The sequence below is a fragment of the Balearica regulorum genome, chromosome 5 (assembly GCF_011004875.1).
Source record: "Balearica regulorum gibbericeps isolate bBalReg1 chromosome 5, bBalReg1.pri, whole genome shotgun sequence".
Taxonomy (NCBI): domain Eukaryota; kingdom Metazoa; phylum Chordata; class Aves; order Gruiformes; family Gruidae; genus Balearica; species Balearica regulorum.
Window position 1 is genome coordinate 68963142 of NC_046188.1, and position 19876 is coordinate 68983017.

General features: G+C 45.9%; 2 protein-coding genes across 3 annotated transcripts in view; both read right to left on the reverse strand.

The window, feature by feature from the left end:
- The window catches only part of LOC104637184 (acyl-CoA (8-3)-desaturase), a 25990-nt gene extending 22557 nt beyond the window's left edge, over window positions 1-3433 (reverse strand). The window contains exon 1 of the mRNA XM_010304569.2: window positions 3293-3433. Within this exon, the coding sequence (XP_010302871.2) occupies window positions 3293-3331 (39 nt within the window). The 5' untranslated portion in view covers window positions 3332-3433. The remainder of the gene's footprint in view (window positions 1-3292) is intronic.
- Window positions 1768-18959, reverse strand: LOC104637186 (acyl-CoA (8-3)-desaturase). Of its 2 annotated transcripts, none has more exons than XM_075755441.1 (12): window positions 18154-18959; window positions 10213-10323; window positions 9731-9928; window positions 8817-8918; window positions 8518-8646; window positions 6989-7049; window positions 6788-6864; window positions 5588-5685; window positions 5154-5250; window positions 4781-4860; window positions 4228-4353; window positions 1768-3442 (listed from the first exon to the last, which is right to left on the reverse strand). In XM_075755441.1, the coding sequence occupies exons 1-12, from the start codon at window positions 18274-18276 to the stop codon at window positions 3391-3393; spliced, it is 1254 nt and encodes a 417-aa protein (XP_075611556.1). In that variant the 5' UTR covers window positions 18277-18959; the 3' UTR covers window positions 1768-3390. The 2 variants fall into 2 exon arrangements, with proteins under 2 accessions (XP_075611556.1, XP_075611555.1); XM_075755440.1 differs by lacking the exon at window positions 18154-18959 and adding an exon at window positions 13014-13306.
- Between the last annotated feature and the right edge of the window lie 917 nt (window positions 18960-19876).

Here is a 19876-nt window from a genome sequence, read left to right on the forward strand (position 1 = left end):
GGAGGTCCATTCTCACATCGGTCAAAAGTTTCTTTGAGCTGTGCCTTAATTTCATATTTATTTCCTTTAAGTGAGCAGAAAAGTAGGCTAGCAGCAAGACGGAGGCTTTAAACACTCGTGCTTCAGTTCCTGGTGAGGTTGGAAGTCCTCCCTCCCTTCTGATGCCTGACTGCCATCCTGTGGCTATTTCACAAAGGTTCCATCTTTTAGGGCTGAACTGTGAAGCCAAATGACTTCTACTAAACGGCAAATTTGGGTCTGATGGTATTGTTCCAAGAAGGTCTATCCCAATACAAGTTCAAAGAACCTGAAAGGGGTTTTGGACTTACACTTTAGAATTGTTGCAAAATTTCAATATTAGAAGTCTCAGAGTAATCTGCCACTGTAGACTCTAAACAGCCCAGAGTAACCACAGAAATTGAAAAATGTCATCCAGCTTATTTCTCCTCCTGAGCTGTCATAAACGTATTATTTTTCCTGGTTAGTAAGGCAATTGGTTTATCGTATTGTGGATGTTTCCTCTTTACTGTGGCAGAGAAAACACAAGAGTCTCCAGTCTTAGGCACTAAGGTGGAACTTAGACACATTATTCTCTTCAAAACTGTTAAGTCCTAGATCATGATAGCCCTGGGGGTAGCTTAAATTTATTTGAATTTTCAAAATTTGACATCCAGATAATTAATGTTCTGACTCTGGGCATTCAAAAAAAAATCCACTTTCTGGGAAACACCAAGCGCTTCAACATTGCTGAACACTTATGGCCCACTTGTCCTACACGCAGCATTTCTTCTACTTACCTCACTTGTCACAATCCGTCTGGTAAGTGCTTTAAAAGCTTCGTGAACTGAGCTGAAGTCTAGCTGTCTTCCTTCAAAACACACTGGAAGTTCTTGAACTTTTATAAGTATCTCCATGGCTAGACAAAAGAGGAAGAGTACCGTCCTTGCCTGTTGAAACCATTCTACTTGCATGCCCAAATTAAAGGTTTGTTGGGCCACAGAAAGAGAGCAGGAGCAAACTTTATTCTCAAACCTGGCAATTATGGCCAAAACATGAGATGGAAGCATTCTTGCTACCAGGACAGTCTGCATGGTTTTAGATGATGGACAAAATTCAGAGCTGTGAACCTTGAGTGAGGGAGACAGGATGTTTCTAGAGGATTTTTTGAAGACTTCCTTCTCTTCAGTGTTTTCTCTTGCCTACCTTTGGCAGCTCCCCACTTGTCCAGCTTTCCCCGTACGTATGAAGAGCCTAGCCTGGGGGACTGGAGCTCCTTATGGAGCTGAGATGTTAAATAGCTCTCCTGACTAGCGTAAGAAGACTTCTGGCTCTTTGTGGCTTAGGGTCAACACTGCAAGGTCAGAGGAAACTTTTGGCAGTACCACTGAAGTTTCATCTGAGAGCTGATTGCCTGTTGAATTTAAGTGCTTACAGAACAGTTCTTGATTTCATCAAACACGTATGCCTTCCACATATAAAGTAATGCAACTTCCACAAATGAGGGGTACATCTTTTTTACCTTTCCTCCTTCTGAAGGAAGAACTGGTGCATGGTTTTGTTTTGGTAGGATTAATTTGGGTTAATTGGTTACACTGCATACTTCACACAAGCTCATCAGCTTCCTCCTCCTCTTCTTCCCTTCCTCCAAAATACAGACGCAGAGGTTTATGACAGTTCTCTCTCTGCACCTGCGGACAGGCATTTGTTCCACGTTTTAGCACGTGTGGACTCTTCCGGAGACATATTTTACTCTGATGACAGCAACAATTGGTAAGAAAAGGAATTTTATTATTAGACTTTCCTCCATCAACAGTTCTAATAATAAGAGGGAAAGAAACGGAGTAGGAAAAAACAAGGTAAAAGAGTAACTAAGGCCCATTTTCTTTATGTTCTTTATCAACAGGTATCAATGATTTAATGATCACTTTAATGTTTCCATTGCAATTTTATTCTGTGCTTAACAACACTCTCAGCCTGGGAAGATGCATTTCTTCCACTCCCTCACAAGCCATCCTCCTTTTGGATGTTAATCAGAAAAAGCACCATATCTTCCTCAAAATCAACCCGCCACCTGTCACTGAGGTAACAGGGTGATGGACCCATCTTCATTAGTGCTATGCCAGGTGCTATATCCTAGTTTGGCATCTGTAACATTAGCGTGGTAAATGAAAAGACACCAGGAAATGCAGTAAGGCTATAAATCCAATAAACCACAGAGTACGTGCCCTCTTGGAGTGTGTTTTGAAGGCACCTCATCCAATAGAGAAAGACCAGCAGCATTGGCTGATGCGTGCCTATGGGTACGCAGCTCGCTGACTTCTGCCAACTGAAAAGTTGAACACATTGAAACAGTACCCCAACCCCTAACACTTTTACAACTTCATTAAATTTGTCTGCAGCTCAGACAGGAACACCTCCTCCTCCATGGGCCAGAAGTCATGAGTGCGCTTAACAAATCACTCAAAAAAGAGTGAAGCTTCAGGTGACCACAGACCAATTACCCTTTTGCTTCTTTCGTCACCCTTGTAGGGATCCCGAGTATGGACATGCCATATTTCTGTCTCTTCTGACTTTCAATAACACTCAGAAGTACACCACTGTGGAAAGCACTTGCACAGACTCCATGGGAGGTTACAAATGGGCAAATAACTTGGAGGCCTTCACCACAGCATTGCCACAGAACATGGTTCGCCAAGCTCTCACATCTACATGCCTGGGGAATAACCTCCACTTTCCTGTTTCTCTACCTCAATTAGGGCTCTAATTAGATCTTTTTCCTCATGCTTGTTTCCTACAGAACTGCTGCCTGTATCCTCTCCACCTCACCCACATACATACAAATTGGTTTGGGGTCTCACATGCTCCCCACTGCCCCTTGGTTTGGGCACTTCTACTGCCACTGTTAATTACATACAGGTATTTGAAAATACTGTACCTACACAATTCCTCATTGCTTCCACATTTAATACCTCCCGTGTTCTTTGATTTCACGCTGCCTCAATTTTCTTACTACATTCATAACGAGAGCCGCCTCACAAAAGCCTATGTTAGGTACGAGCCTCCCCTCTATATACCCAGCAAACGAAGTACCAGCAGACAAAAAGGAATCTGTTCCCAGTCCCAAAGCTGCCTCCAGCTTGGTGGAACATAATGTCCTCCATTCAGCTTTTCCCCGTAACTCAGCACCAGAGAAGAGGCATGAAAGAAGCACAAGAAGAATTAAGAACACATATTTTAAAAAAATCATATTAATCACATTCATCAGTGGAATTAAGCTGCGACACCTCCCCACCTCTGGCTTAGCCAGCTCTCCTCTGTGCAGTATCTTCATGGTGACCACCACAGGAGGCAACAAGGGTGGGGAATTCCTCTGTAAGGATCCACTGCTGCTTATTTATGTAGATAGGCATCAAGCCAGAGCTCCCCTGAATCTTTCAAAGAGCTGCCAAGAGAGAACCACATTTCCTTAGAAACAAGGTAATGAAATACAGCGTTCAGGGAACAAAGCCTTGTGGGAAGAATTCCTGTCTATAGATTAAGCAAAGGAGATCACAGAATCATAGAATGGTTTGGGTTGGAAGGGACCTTTAAAGGTCATCTAGTCCAACCCTCCTGCAATGAGCGGGGACATCTTCAACTAGATCAGGTTGCTCAGAGATCTTCACAGCTAAGACAATGTAGACTACAGCTCCCTGGAAAAAGATGAAGAACCAAACCACTGGGGCTACATCAGACAAAGACTGCGAGGCTAAAGCAAACAACTTAATTAGAATGAAAACAGAAGGAGCGAGCATGGCAGGAGAGAACCACATGTCTTTTCAACGGAGTAAGAAATATCTGAGGGGCAAGGAGGGGAAGAAAGGAAGAAAAAAGAAAGAATGAATGACAGTTCAAACTCATATTTATGAAAACACCTCCTTCCCCGGAGCATACTCAGAGACAGAGGCACCAGACCCGGCATCCTACTGACCTCTAACTCTTCAGAGCTGAAGAAAAGGAGTTCTCCATTAGGTCATTCCTACTGACACTTTCTACCTGCTGCTACTGAAACCAGTGCCACGGCTGAAGTTTTCCAATCCCTTTCATAGTCATCTATACTATCTACAGCTATTCACAGAACTTCTGCGATCCAAGCTGGCTGCCCCTCCCCTTCCCACGTCCTTCGCTTATTCGCTCCGCAATATTGGGAAACCTTTCGCTTAGGGAATGCAGCAGGTTGATACATACTGCACTATGTCCGCAAAGGCGGTGAGCAATGGCTTGCACTGGTACTCTATACCATGTTTGGCACACAAGGACTTCACCAAAGGGGCCACCTTCCAGTAGTTGTGGCGAGGCATCGTAGGAAAAAGGCTGTGGAAAAAGAATATGGTGATTCAATGGCATCCGTGATCAGCCCACAGAATTCCTGCCCCTCTTCTGTGCCGAAGCCGCAGAGTGCCTCAACCTCCCCTTGCGCCCACAGCCGTTACTGCTCTGTAGCGGTCCCTCTCATTGCCACTTCAGCCAGAATCTCTACTGAGGCTGGTAATTCTCACTCCTGTGCCATGCTACGCGTATCTGAAGTGGTACTGGTGCTCACCAGTGTTCCAAAAATTTTCTGACCCATCACTTGGAGTTCCCATTCCATCCCCATATAAAAGAGCACAAAATTTACCCACGGTATCTTTTGTTCTTGCATTAGCTGATATAGAGACAGGGACCTTGTAGGCCCTTCAGACCTAGCGTAACTAGCACTCCTTGAAATCCCCCCACGTCCCTGACCCATGCTTCAACTCACTGGTGCTCGATTTGGAAGTTCAGATGTCCACTAAACCAGTCATTGAATAAGGACTGATGAACATTACAGGTTGCCTGGAGCTGAGAGAAAAAACAGTAACATTTAAGTGTTGTTTTAGGAATGCCCCTTCTCTTAGATGTCCCAAACACAACGGTAATCAGGTACAAGTTCCTCATCACGACGTGCCTCCTGGCTGAAGACAGCAACTCCAAGAGCTATCTCCAGTCAACACTCGCTTCACACAGCGAGGACAAGCTGCTTACGTTTTCCTCTCTCAGTTCCCATCACTTCTGCGACCAGCTCTCTTGGGCACTATGTACCCAGAACTACAACTTCTCACCTTCAAAGACACAGGTCTCTGGAAAGGTCTTACCTGGGTAGAGAACCAGTCCTCATTCTTATCATAATCGATGTGCATTGGGATGTGATTCATTTGTGTAATCCAGACAAACCAGTTGCTCTCTATAAACCTGTGCATACAGACACACACAAAACCATTACTGATCTCACACCTATGCCGGAACAAGTCAGTACGAAACACTTGTACACATACAAGCTAGTCGTAGCTTGATAAAATGAACACCAGGAACCCCAAACACCTGGTCAGCAGATCAGACCTAGACACACCTTCTACCTTCTCAAGACACATGCCTGACAGACAACCACCTCTGTCTTCCTGAAAGGCATAAGGAGAAAGAAGAATAGGGACCCGATGCGAAAGATAACCAGGAGGCTGAAGAAAAGCTGGCATGAAGGATCGATAGAAACTGCGCAGAGAAAATGGAGGAATTACAAGTTGAATGATACCTGACTAACAGATGAAGGCCCAGGATACCCTTCACCCCCAGTAAGGGCAAGTAGGTGAGAAAGAATCGGATGTAGAAGGTCAGCATCCAGGCCAGGTCCTGTAGTATGGGGAAGAGATAAAACTTCATTAAGAGTACGAATTACTGGCTTCTGAATTTACCATCCACTCTATGTGGCACTGCCTTTATATCTTCTCCCCTGTAATATCTTCTACTGATATATTTTTCCTCCCCGGCCCTATCACAAAGCAATCTGACACACAGCCACTCCCCAGCCATTCCTGGGCTCGAGAATTATCTGGGTCTTATGAGCCCAGCACAGGGCAAACACTAGAGAGGACAGGCTCCAACGCATCACATCTTCCCCTGGATCTAAAGAGAAAGTAAGCAGTGAGAAAACAAAAAACCTAGCCAATGAAAAGAATGAAGAGCTCTGGTTTACCTCCATCTCATCCTCCTGTTCATTTTCTCCTGACTGTCCCACCTCCCAGGCAAGAATAAAACAGTAAGATGCCTTGTCTCTAACCCCCACGTCTCACAGAAAAGCCATCTTTTTTCTGCATTCTCTCTAAAGTCTCTAGAAACCATATTATTTCTCAAGGTCCTAGATTTTCCCCTTACAATCTTCCTAACAACTCCGAAACAGTCTACGACACATCCCCTATTCCACTTCACACTGAACCGTGAGGATTCCGTTTTAGGCTACCTGAAAGCTACTTGATTTTTAATATATCATTGTGCAAAACGGAGGTGCACTGAATCCTCTTTCTGCTACTTCTCCCCTTTTTCTGTGCCCATAAATTTTTATTGTATTGGTTTGGGAAAAACTAAAAAGAGTGGCCGGAATGACTGCTTCTACCTTAAACTAGACTCTCATGCTACCTGAAGGACAAGTTCTGTATGAACATCAACTCTGCAGAAGAAGGAATGCTTCCAGCCACTCACACACCCTGGACCGAGCCAGAACATCAGAGAACATCTTTAGTCACCCAACTGTGAACGGATCTTTTACAGAGGAGAAGGGCTGTGTGGAAGGTACCCTTCTCTCCCCCACCAGCAAACATTATTTCCCAGATTGTGTACTACCCACACCCCCTGCCACAGAGATACACAGCTCAGAGGTCCTTCCAGTGATTTCTTGCACTGAAATGTATCCATAAAAGAAGGAGAAGCCACCATTGGCAAAGTGGAGATGACTTACCACCCACTGTTTCCGCTGTACCACAAAGTAGAATATGTACCACTGGAAGTAAAGAGGCACCAGAGCTGGGGGACCAACTAGAGTGGAGAAACAGATTGCAGAGACATTAACTGTACCCTCTTAGCTCAGTGAGGTGGGCTGGAAAAGGCAAGGGTTGAGTCAATGCTGTCCACGGAACTGCAAAAGGGTAGGGTTACTCACTGATGAAGAAGTACTTGTGCTGGTGGTTATAAGGCATGAATTTCTTCTTTTGTACACCAAGCTGTTAAAAGAAGCAAATTACTCAGGCTGTGAAGACAACTAAAGACACCTGTGCATCCACATTTGATGAAACGCCTACTTGGATACCTCTGAACCTTTGAAAGAGATGTCCTACCAAACCCTTCACCATGCTATTGGCTTCATCATCCCCTGGAACTTCAGCCTGTGACTGCTAGGATAAGTTCCCATGCCTGCCCTGGATGCAGAAGAGGCTGGGTAGTCCCTTGCACCACAAACACCAACGTGCACTGGAAGCTCTTTCCCTACAGAGGGCACAGTTGCCTAACAACATTTAAACCGAAACCCACGAGTGTTTGTTGTTTTGTTGGGTTTTTTTTTTTTCAGAAAAAAACCTACGATACTATTAGTAAAGATGACGGTGTGTAGAACTCCCACCTACTTGCAATTAGCCTCCAAAGTAGAGAAATGAGCATCTAGACATTAAACTGCGTCCACAGGACCAGGAGTGAATAGATTATCCTCCCTCCGAGACTGCTAATTTTTCAGTGTTCGCTGTATCGGCATAACAGATCACGTCACCAGCTTCCTTGAGGATCTCCATTATATCCCTGTACATGTCCAAACCAATTCCGAATAGCAGCCCTCCCTTAATTTCAATGCAAATCAGAGCATTTAAGCCAGGTGACGCTACGAATTTATATAACTATTTTTTCAAAGGACCGGCAAATGCTAAAGCCATTCAATTAACTTCAGAGTCATACCAGAAATAGAGCTGGACTCAGATGGGACCCGGTCTGACACCCACTGTCAGACTGAGACCGCTGAAATAGCTTCTTCGATCAGTAATTGTAAATGTTCCAGATAGTCCTTGCTTGTCATCTGCTGCTTCATTTCCCAAAACACTACAATTAGTCAAGGCTGATCTTGGTAAAGAGAACAACTTGCAATCTTATCTTCATACAACTGCAAGTCTCTCATCAGAGAAATACGAATTTGTAATTGTGACAAATATTTCAGTCTTATTTTAAAACATAGCAAAGGTAACTTCCATTGAAATTTTAAGAATATAAAAAAACTCAGAAGTATTGAAGTATTACTAAGGAATATTAGGGACTAGTGGCAGGCAAAGTATCACTTTCTAAAACAGCAGGTCAGCTCAAACCATTTTCTGGATGTACTTCTCAATTTACAGAAGCAGCTTTGGTGGTTTTTTTAAACCTTCAGAATAAATCTAGAAAATTTTAACCCATAGCAAGATTGTATAAGGGCAAAACCCATTAAAAAAAACCCAGTTGCAGCATTAAGCATATGGAAGCTAGTGATGTGTAGGGATCTTTTTTCTTCTTGTTTTTCAAAGGCCATTAATGCCAAGCTGCACCTTTTCCAAATTTCCAAAATACTGAGACAGCCCATTGACCAAACCAACCGGTCACTATTCCCCAAGCTCTCTGCAGCTTTCCAAACTGGAATCCTAACGCTGTAACCTCCCAGCCTTCACCAGGTCTCACCTCTACAGAGAGTGTTTTTCCCAAAGCAAAAAATAAGGGGTGCATGTTAACGTCAGGGTCCTTTCGGAAGCAGTTGGGTTTAGCGTGGTGTTGGAAGTGGAGGTGATTCCACCAACTGGCTGGTGCTCCCTGCAAGAAGGGATGAGAAGAAAGTGCCATCAAGAAGTTGCATCTCCTACCCTCAGTCCTCCCTCCCCAGTAGTTCCTCGCATTTGCTTTCTTCTTATACCGAGATTGGGGTTGGCTGCAGAGCACCCCAGGCAAGGCTCTAGCAGCCCCTCTCAGCACTGAATGCCCACCTTCAGATGGCCGATCACGAACTTGTGCACCCAATGGTTCCATCTCGACTTGCTAAAGACTGAAAGGTGTCCAAAATCATGCTGCAGCCAGCCAGCCTGGGCCTGGAATTCAGAAAAAAAAAAAACCCAAAAAATCCCAACAAACCCCAAACAAAACAGTGCTGCTGGGGAAAAAGAAGTGTCAGGAGGCTCTGCATCTGAAAAGGGCTTTCTCTTCTCCCGCTCCCACGCTCCTTGCAACATATCCCTGGATAGCAAGAGCATTTCCAGTAAGACCCAAGCCAAACACTTATCTTTTACTCTACACCAGTGCAGTCCAGGCTTTGCCTAATGACTTTTAGTCCCAGATAGTTGTTTTCACATGAGGAAGGAAAAAATAATGGGGGGGGGCGGGGAAAGTCACGCAGCTCAGAAACAGCATTTCTTCTCTTACAAAACTGCACTGAAATCGGCAACAAAGTCTCCTTTAAGAAGCAGCTTGCCGCTGCCTCCTCCGAGTACTTGTAATTCCAAGGGGATCAGCTGGCCGCAGGAGAAATAGCTGCTCTGCCCTCTCCTCTAACTCGCTGCAAGTTCCCATGGGAACATGGTGGCTTGGCCCCGGCACAGTGCCTTGGAGTTCTGGCACAAGGGAACCTCAGAAGTGCAGCGTGGCTTTCATTGTATGAAGAAGGCTGGGAATAAGGAGGGCTTTGATGGACTATGGGAAGGAAAAAGCAGGGCAAAGCCCGCTCTACCAAAGCAGCGTGTCGTGGCACTGTAATTTTGCCCCTTTGGTGGAACCCAGGGAGAAGCAGAGTTTTGGGAAGTCCACGGAGATAAGATTTCTCCTGTGCTTATGGCAATGAGAATCTGAGTCTCAAATTGGTTGGCTTTTGGTGTTTCCGGGGCTTCTTTTTTGCCTAGCTGCTTACCTGGACAGTGCCTAGAAGCACTGCAGAGAAGAGGAAAGGCACTGTGGATGCTCCAAAATACCAGATGGTGAGCCAAGCTGCAACATCCAACACCAAGATGTGACAGAGATACAGGATGAAAAAGGCGCGGTTGGGGTTGAGAAGCCCCATCTTCTCAACGGTTGCACGGAGTTCACGGAAATCTTCCACCAGCTTTTTCTGTGGGGAGACCCAATGGTATCTGCTGGTCTGAAAATGTCTCAGGAACTCAAATTGGAGCTTAGTTTTCCCTCTGAAGGAACTACAATGGGGAAAAGCTGAGGGTCACGTAGAGACAAATCTTCACTGAGACTACTGATAATGACATGAAGTCAAGGGGAAGCTTCACACCGACTCAGTGATTCTAGGAGATACTATCATTTTATGTACGGGGAATCCTTCCTTTAGCAGAGATGTTAAATAGCACAATTTCAACCCAAATATCAGGTTTTTAAGATACTTACATTCTTGCTGGGCTCAAAGCTGGGTTGATCTGGTGCAAGTTCCCCAATTAAGAGTGGGCTCATGTACTTTCTTACTAGTGTCTTGTCAAGATGAAATGCTATGAAAGGGTCCTGGAATACAGACACAGGAATGGGATGAAGAAAAACGATCGGTCAGGTGGCAGCAGAAGAAATATATTTCATGATATCCTGGCCTCAGCAGAAAGCAACCCAACTTATGGAGCTGGCTGAACCAGATCTTACTGCCACAAATCTTACTGCTTTCTTCACACCATAAATGATCGTTTGAAGCTGAATTCTCTGTAGTGTTTTCTATCTGGATGCTGTTAAGTGCAGGTCACCAAGAAATACGGGCTCATTCCCCTCCTACTTCTGAATCTGAAAATTTCGTACCCTGTTGAACCTCAAAATATATCATCTCAACCACATACACCTCTGTCTCTATTTTGTCTTTAGCTTCCATCTTCTTTTTCCTCAGGCCCCGTATCCCGAAATGAAAGTCTGACCAGGGAGAAGGGCAAGATGTTAGCATAAAAACTGAATCAGCTAGCTGAACTGGGAAAAATAATGGGACGAGCAGGACACTGACAGGTGATGGCAGCTTCTGGTGACCCACACCAATCTCTCAAAAGCCCCACGTTGTTCCAGACACACTTCCTTGGCAATCCCCAATGCCCCCCCTGCCTAGAATAGTTTTGGTTTATCTATCTTCCTAGAATAGTTTTGGTTTCTTGCTGCTTGCCTCCTGGTCCCCATCTGGTTCCCCTCCATGTTTCTGCAGAGTCCCACGAAAAGGCCTTTTTTTCCCCTTTTTACCATTCAAAAGATCCCTGTTAGGGAAATCAGTTCCTTTTCTCATTTAAATGTAATGTCAACCTCCATGACAACCAAGGAGGCAGGTGAAAAAAATCACTAGTGATTGTTACCACCATAGACTCTATCACTATATTTAGATTACGAAGCCCCTGAGCACACATGGCAGCTTGAGATCCTACTGAAAACCTCCCATTTAGCTCCTTTTGCATATTTCTCTCCCTGTGTCCAAATTAACACATACCTCACCATCTCCCTCAGCCTAAGGATGCCTCTTCTCTTCTGAGACAGTATTTGCCCACTGCGCATCAGTTTGGAAGCTTCCTGCACCGTGCAATGTTCAGCACTATAATTACTAGCTCATCATTGCATGCTTTTAAAATAAATTGTCCTTTTAAAAGCTCTCTAGTCAAGAAAGGGGTTAAAAAAAAAAACAAAACCAGTTGATGTCGCCAGCTCTGGGTCAGCCCCATTGTACTTCGGATGTAGCATCCTCTCTGCTCAGGCTTATGTGAATAAAGGAGGGGAAGAGGAGAATGTACATTTGCATTTCCTCATTGGAAGAGGAAAAAAAAATGGGGAGGAGTATGTGGCCAGATCAGAGGAGGATGGTACCATACGTTTAGACCAATCCTTTCCGTGGAGGCTGTAAAACCTGGCAGTGCAGTCCTAACGGGAGGTTAAGGCACCGCTGATTGCACCTTCTAGAAATCACAACACTCTAGCGGCATACGGCGAACTAAACGGGTTCTTTCTTTACGTTCCGGTTTTTCTGGTTTTGAGGAGCCTGATTCTTTACATTTCCAGGACAAAACTGTCAGAAAAAGTGGAATCTATTGGCTCGGGTTCCTGAGCGGTCAGCAGTCCGGTTGCACCCGGCAGTGACACAGATGATAACGCCTAAAGAATACAGTTGGCTGCAATCTGACCATCTAACTGTGTTCAGCCCCGCGTCTGGCCGCTGTCACCGACCCATTTCTGACCACACAATGGCAACGGAGCTGCAAAAACCGCATGTGTGCGTCCTGACCTCATGAAGTGCGTGCAAATTCACGTATCATCTTCAGCTTTACATTACGCGCGTACGATGAAGTGAAGGAAAGCGCGAGATCTCAAGTTCATACGGCCATCAAAACCACTCTAGAGGTACCTTCAACATCCCGTACCTGCCCTTGGGTCTAAATACTTACATTCGGAGAAATACATTTTCTTTCGTGAAAGACATAAGCAGACGAAGGAAGGAAGGAAATACGCTGACAAAATTACCCCACGCCCCGCTGCCAACTCAAACGACGTTTACTTCGCTTTGCAACAGTCACTGGCACTCAGACGTGAACGGTATTTATTTTTTTAAAAAGACTGAAATAGGACTTTCAGTAATATTTTGCACTAGTGCCATCTCTTGGAAAGATTGTGGCGAGTTTTTAAAGTTAGGGGAGGCCGAACGCGTTCGTACGCTTGCAAACAACAACTCTACCTGTGCACGCGCCAGTGTCACCGCGAGTATCTCGGGTGTTTCTGTTCACGTCTGGCCTGTGACTAGACGTGTAATAACCAAGAGTATTCTTATCCCCTATACGTGTGCAAAAAACCACCGGGTTCCCCCCCAGATTTGTGCCCGGTCGCAGACACCCTATTTGTTCACGTTTGAGTTATTCCTTCAGAAATGTCACCTGGTAAAAAAGAGTCCCCCGGGACCCGGGACCACCTTGCATTCAGTACGTACCTCTGCATGCGAGGGCCGACACCGTAGAACGTGTGTAACACAGCCGAGCCTCTGCCACTCGCCCCCCGCTCCGTGTTTCCGTCCCGAGTGACCCTCCTCCACGCGCGGCACCCCTCGCCACGCCGCCTCGCGCTGCCTGCAGCACGAGCGGAGGGGCTTCTGCCCCTGCCCCCAGCATCCCCCTCCCCATCCCTCCCCGGGATACCCTGCAAGAGCCGGGGACGGACACCCCGCCGCCGCCGCCCGCTCCCCCGCCGCTCACCGTGGCGTCCTGCCCGGCGTAGTGGCTGATGACCCGGGAGCCTCCCGGGTGCCTCCGGCAGAAGTTGCTGATGTCGTACACCTTCCTCTCGATCACCAGCCACCGTTCCTGAGGCGGCGGCCCCCGTCCGCTGCGCTGCCCGATCTCCTCCCAGGTAAAGCGCCGGAGCGCCCGACCGGGCTCCGAGTCCTCCATGGCTGGGCTCGGCTCGGCTCGGCTCGGCTCGGCCCCCGGCCGGACCCTCCCCGCCAGCACCTCCCGAGTCCCCCCTCCTCCGCGCCGCTTCCCAACCTCCTCTTGAAAACCGGCCCGCTGGCCCGCCTCCCATTGGCTCCCCGCGCCCTCAGGCCCCGCCTTCCCTCTATTCCCCCACGCTCATTGGGCCCAGCTCGCCCTTGTGCCCGCCCCTTGCGGGGGCCGGGGGGGACGCGCTATGGCCGGGCGCTGCGAACTGCGAGCGGAGCTCCGTGCTCCGAGCAGGACCCCGGGCAGCCCCGCCGTGCTCCGGGGCTGCAGCCAGCCCAGCTGCAGGCGTGGGCTTTGGTGGTGGAAATCACGGAAGAGGAGAAAACTTCGGGCCCCTGCAAGAGGCAGCTGCCTGGGATCTTCGGCTGTCCAGGGTGTAATAAATTACGGGCTGTGATATCCCGTTGGTGCAGCCGGAGGCACGGGATGCAATTATTTTCACCATATTTGAGGGTACCCTATAGACCTCATCGTCTTGGCACGCTCATAACGTAGGCGGTTACGAGATGCATTCATTCCTAAAGGATGCCAGGGTTCTTGAAATGCCTTCACTTCCGACCAGGGAAATGGGATAAATGCACCTTTCTGGAGATTTTCTGATTGTATCAAACCCGGGGCGGGGGGGGGGGACGACGACACCAGTTGATACGCTGGAGGGCAAGAAAGATGGGCAGGCTGGCAGGAGCATCGCGTAGTTTAACATAAGCAAATGCCAAGTCCTGCACTGAGGAGGTAAGAAACACGGGAAAGGGATCAAAATACCAAGTGGCTGGTCCTGGATGACTTGCTAGTTGGAAAGGACGGAGGCTTGGTGGTCAGCGTTAAATGCCAGGTGAAGACACCGCCTGGAAAATTATATCATGACCCGGATACGGGATTTGGAGAAAGCAGAAAAGCCAAGGACCCAAGCCATCAACCCAGGGACGATGCGTAGGCTCAGCAGTGCGGCTCACACCCAAGCTGCTGCTTTTTAGACCACTTTGGCAACCTGTTTCTGCTCGCTTCTGGGCTGAGGACGCCTCATCTTCCCTGCCCGTGGTTTTGTTTCCCCTTTCCAGCAAATCTCTCCCGCTCTTCCATCTGTCCTGCCTTTCCCTTCCAGCTGCCACGGCCTTTTCTGTTCCTACGGCCACGTTTGGCTGCTGCCGCCGGGATGTGCGGCCGGAGGGAGGAAAGGTGTCACCGCGGGTATATCCCACAGGATACCTCTGCTCGATGGTGGTCTGCAGATGATTCTTTGTACAACAGGCTACTGAATAATGATAGAAGAGCGAATGATGCTAAAATAGACAGATCCATCTGTGTGGGATTTCATACACACACCTTACAAATGTGCATTAAAATGCCTGTCTCCACATTCAGGTCCCTTCTTGCTTTCCCTAGCAGCGACAGTCTTCTCTCTGAACTCTCATTAGGGATTCCGAATTTCTTTGTTTTCATTCACACCTTCCAATCTGACCTAGTTACTGCAATTCCAGCTGAATGTAACCATAGAAACAAAGAGCCACCAGACAGCATCCCTTCTTGTTCCGAACATCACCTGATGGCTACATCACGTCTTTCTAGCTTGGGATTCTGTGCCTGCAAAACACTGGGTCAAACATCTTTTATTTCCCTTCCTTTCGCAAGGCCACAGCTAATGCATTGAGTAAGGCAGCCCTGCTTATACACGTTTGCACCGTCGCCCATGAAAGAAAAGGTTCTCTCCCGATCTCAGCAAAACTCAGAAGTTGCTTTGTATGTTGACCGCTGAGCATCTCGGAGACATAACCGTAAAAGACATTCATAAATAATGTTTTGCATCTTTTTAAATTTAAGCATTATAATTTGAACAGCGCAGTAATTATTTTAATTTCTATTTTTTTCTGATTATCTGTTGCACAAAAGTATAATTGTCCTAAATTTACTTCCTATTTTTAGTTTGACCATTCATCATGAATACAGGAGGCACTGGTCAGTTTTCTTTTTCCTGTACAACACATTTGACCAAAAAAAAAAAAAAAATCTAATTTCCTACACAAGTTAAAGCTTTGGAAACTTGTTTTCGGGGATTGTAACAATAGCCAAAAAGCATCACTGAGCTTGATAAACTGCAGTCTTGTTCCCCTCATATGCCTCCTCTGATTTCAGCAGGCCCAGAAGCCATAAGGGATGTCAACACCTTATTAACATACTTTCCCAGACAAATTATACAGCAGTCCCTGGAATTACCTTCAAAGCTTTTTCTGATATAAAATCTGAGGCTCTGTTTCTTTTCCCCTCCGTAGATGATTCAGCCCAAGACAAGACACCACGGAGGCTGTTTGAATCATCCGACTCCAAGCAGTGAAGGTTTTCGTGTCCTGCTGCAAGCTGCCAGGCGTCAAGAGTGGTTGGTTCTCCTGCCCTACTCAGGATCTCAGTGGGGCTCACAGAGCCAAGAATGACGTCTTTGTAATAAGGACTGCAAGGGAAAACCAGCTGCCGCTCTAGACTCACCAGCATCCTGCGTCCAGCTGCGACTGGTGCCATTAACAGAGTCAATCTTTCCCAGAAGACAATTAACGAGGTAAAACCAGCCCTGGCTGCTCTCCTTTTCCAACAGCATTTCTTCTTTTCAGTGTTCTGACTCCTTGTTTTACCTTCGCTACTCCCATCTCCATTTCTCCTTATTGCCACAATCTAGCTGTGACCCAGCTTCCCACGCTATCGAGGGTCACTGAAAATCCGAGGGGAGGTAAGAGATGCTCTTTGCTTCTTCTGCGATTCATTCTTAACAGCCTAGATGACCAAAAGTCAGAGGAAATAATATTAAAACTCCTTATGTCACTACCGTGATTTGGCTGTAACATACTTTAACGTCCCTAAATGACCTGGGTGATGAGGGATCACCGGGTACCCGGGCATCTGGTGACCAAACCAGTAATACAGGGAAACAGAGGAGATGGACTGAAAGGATGGCAGCCTTTATTTTACCATCTTGAAGCAGGGGAAAATTAGTTAGAATAATAGCTGGTGATATCTGAACCCATAGAAAATAGGAGGTTTTAAAGGAAAACTAACAAATGCTGAAAAACAGTTTAAGTCTAAAAGAAGGTTCTTGGCTTTTGTTCAGCCTAGGAAAAGCTTAAGATGCAGGGCGCATGGGGATTGTGGTGTGAAGACTTACAAGATGCAGGCTGTCGCCAGTGCGATTAAAACAGCTGATGAAGCAAATGCAGGAGGAAACCACCAATTTTTAGCATCATACTTCAAAACCGTGAAACTCTCGGCAGCTCACTGTAACCCACTCCCGCGCCAGGCGCAGGATCCAATCCAGGTGCATTGGAAGGATCAGAGTAACACCAGAAAAAGGGTAGATACTAGATTTATTTCCTTTATTCTTGTCAACTGTTGCGTTATTGGGAATGAGCTGTAATACTCGAATAATTTGGACTAGATGAGCTAGTATTGTACCTAGAACTATTTGTTTGGATTGCTAACACTTTAAACCGACAATAAATTCTTGGTTTTGCATAAAAACAGTGTTTCTGTTTTCTGCGTGGAGTATTTGCTCTGGTAGTCTGCCCTAACAACTGACTGTTAAAATTTAGATGCAAAAATTATACATGGCAGAGGGAAAGAATGAATATATTATAGTGCGGACTACCGGAGGAAGATTGTGATTTGGGAGGAGTTTACATCTTGCCAGAAAAAGCAACCAGGAATCACTATACTTAAAGGGATGGGGTTGCCGAGATAAAAATAAGTGTATTTTTTTTTGTCCTTCGGAAGATGTAAATTAAGATTAGTAACTGAGGGAGTAAGGCAGTAATTGTTTACAGTTTTTCAGATTTGAAAGCAAAAATCTGAGTAAAGAGAAAAGGAAAGAATCTGAGGATAACAGGAGAACCGTAGGATGGGCTTTTCATTACAAATTATTACAAATGAGATTATACTGACAAGGCAGCATTAAGAACAGAGCATTTCTCTCCTTATTCTTGCCCTGACGGGTACTTGCAACATCTGCTCCTTTCTCTACGGAACAAGTGTGATTATGTACTCTGCTTCCTTGGCATCCGGACCAGTTTGTGCCCTGACCCTGATAATCCCACACGGCCAATCCAAGATTCACTGCGGAATGTGAAATTCATGCCAGCGATGGCAATACAATGGGAATTTCTGTTTGGTTCTTGGTTGGTCGCCTTGTAAAGTTAGTCAGCTCTCAGCCACTCTCCCATGACTAGAAAAAGTGTTGCCAACTCCCTTCAAAATGCTAAAATATGTCAGAGGAAAATACCAAACATGTCTTTCATAGCATTTTTGTCTTCATTTTCAATAGCATTAAAATACATCAACTTAATTAGCTAACGCTAGTAGCACATGATCATGCGCTATGTAACAGAGCAGAGGAAGCAAAATGACCAGTACTGTACAGAATAACTGAAAAAAATTACGTTGAAAACTCTATTTTTCAATAGGTATTTTTCTGATTAAAGTTAGGAAAGAAGGAAAAGTTTGCATCTGCCCCTAAGGGATGGAGGAGAAGTTTACTTTTGTTACTAAAGTGATGCTGCAACGGCATCCCTACCTACCCGTTGTGTTCCCTCACCTCAGGCTCCGTGCTCCAGCACCCCTTTCCCCAGTCAGGAGGTCATTTAGCTGTTTCCCACTGTGTTTGAATTTATTATTCCCCTGTCTCAGCCCAAGTTCAGAGCTCCTCAGCCTTTCTCTCTAGTGAAAGGGAGGGAAAACCTGGAGTCCTTTCTCTCCTACATCTATTTTTCCTTTGCATAGTAACTAAAGGTAGCTACAAGTCCAAAGATGCAGCTAAATCTGATCTTCCCTCTATTTTTCTCCCAATATCCTCAGTTCCCATCCCCTCTATCCCCTTCACATCCCTGCTCCATGTCCTTCGCACGGACCCCTTGCTCACCGCTCTCTCCTGCCGCCTCCTTTTCCCACCACGTACCACGGAGCCATCCGGCCTTACCAAGTGGCCAGAGATGGACCTTGTGCTTTTTAAACTGGAGAAAAAGGAGGATTTTTTTCCCTGCATCCATGAGAATTACTGGGCAGCTGCAGTGCGTTTCCATGTGCTGGTGCCAGGCTGGGTGCTGCTGTCAAAGTCATCCTCCAGGTATTGATGGAGACTCTAATCCTTTCTAAAAGTCAGATGAAAAGAAACTTCTCTGATCATACCAACTTCTGCATAAAAGTCTATAAGAGATGAGAAAACAAACACAAAAATTGAGGTTTCTACTAAATTTTTTAAAACACTTTTAAAAGGTCTGGGTAAAGATACCTGAGCTACCAATTTGCCCTGGTTTTTTTCCCCAGCAAGATGTCCTTCACTTACTCAAGTTAGCCTACGTATTTCTACGTTACCCTGAAGAGCAGACATACCCCTTCTGTGTGTGGCCCCTACAAAAACTCTCCCGCTTTGCACTTCTCCGTGTATCCCCTTTTCCACGCTTTCCTTCCTGTCGCGTTTCTCACCTTTTTTTCCCCCCCCATCTCGTGACTACCCGATTAAACTCAGGGTTTTTATGTCCCTCACACAAGCTCTTTGTGCAGTTAAAGCTACACCGTGCAACAAAAGCAGCCTTTCACCTACTTGGCCACAGAAAAGAGTCTGTTCTCCCCTCCTTGCCGTGGCTGGTTTGTGTCCCAGGAGCCGAACAAAACCTAGAACAAGTAAGTGCCACGTAAAGCCTTGACAGCGTTACAGGCTGTGCCGCAAGATGATAGCACCGGGATTTTTTTGATTTTTTTTTTTCTTTCTAATAAGCACCTTTCAATGATTTGTCATTACGTTATTACACAATTATCGATGTGAAATATCCAGATGAGGAGTTCAGTGCGCAGACTTTACGTCTATGTCCATCTAACAGGTATAAGAGCCAATTCCAAAACGTACCCACCTCCTTACCAGCCCGTTGCTCAGGAGGGAGGGCATGCTCAGGCAAATATATACCATTCAAGCCCAGCGTTTGCATATGTACCCAGCCCTGCGTAGATTATCCACTGCTTAAAGTCATCAGCTCTGAAGTATGAGCTTCCATGGACGGACCGATAAAGTTTGCTGTATACAAAATAACCACCAATTTCAGTAACGCTAATACATTCCTTTTGTGGAGCGGTCACCCGATGGACTATGACCATCAGATAATACTGTGAGTTACCAGTAATACATATCTTTCTTTATCTCTACGAGTCAAAAGAAGTCGTGGCTTTGAATCAAGTTTTGGACATAGAGGACACAACCTTCAATTAGGACACCGAACAAGCAAAACTATCGCATGGATTTGGAAATTAAATTCCGTTCAAAAAATCTGGCTTGGTAGTGGATCCCTCCTCCGTTCTAACAGTAGAATATCATTAGTGAAGCTTGAAGAAATGCACCCAAAGATAATGAATCGTGGTATGTTTTCTTATTCTGCTCCCTGTGTTGCCCAGTGGCCCTCTCCATCTTCTTAGACTTCTCCATGTTCTTCAGCCTTGCAATCTTCTTCTGTATAGACTTATAAAGTAATACAGTTTGCAAAGGACCTCTGGAGGGCTACAATACAACCTCCTGGCTCGAAGCAGAGCTACTGTCCCTCTCAGCACAGTCACTGAGTTTAGAGAACCAGATCTTCAGCTGCTATTAACAGGAA

Bases quoted from the DNA above. Each gene is read 5' to 3' on its own strand.
- LOC104637186 (XM_075755440.1), bottom strand. From the start codon at position 13,208: ATGGAGGACTCGGAGCCCGGTCGGGCGCTCCGGCGCTTTACCTGGGAG. The intron at 9,929-10,212 runs GTAAGTATCTTA...GTCTCCCCACAG, and splicing joins GCTTTGAGCCCAGCAAGAAT to AAAAAGCTGGTGGAAGATTT. The intron at 5,251-5,587 runs GTATCATTCAAC...CTGTATGCACAG, and splicing joins GGCCTTCATCTGTTAGTCAG to GTTTATAGAGAGCAACTGGT.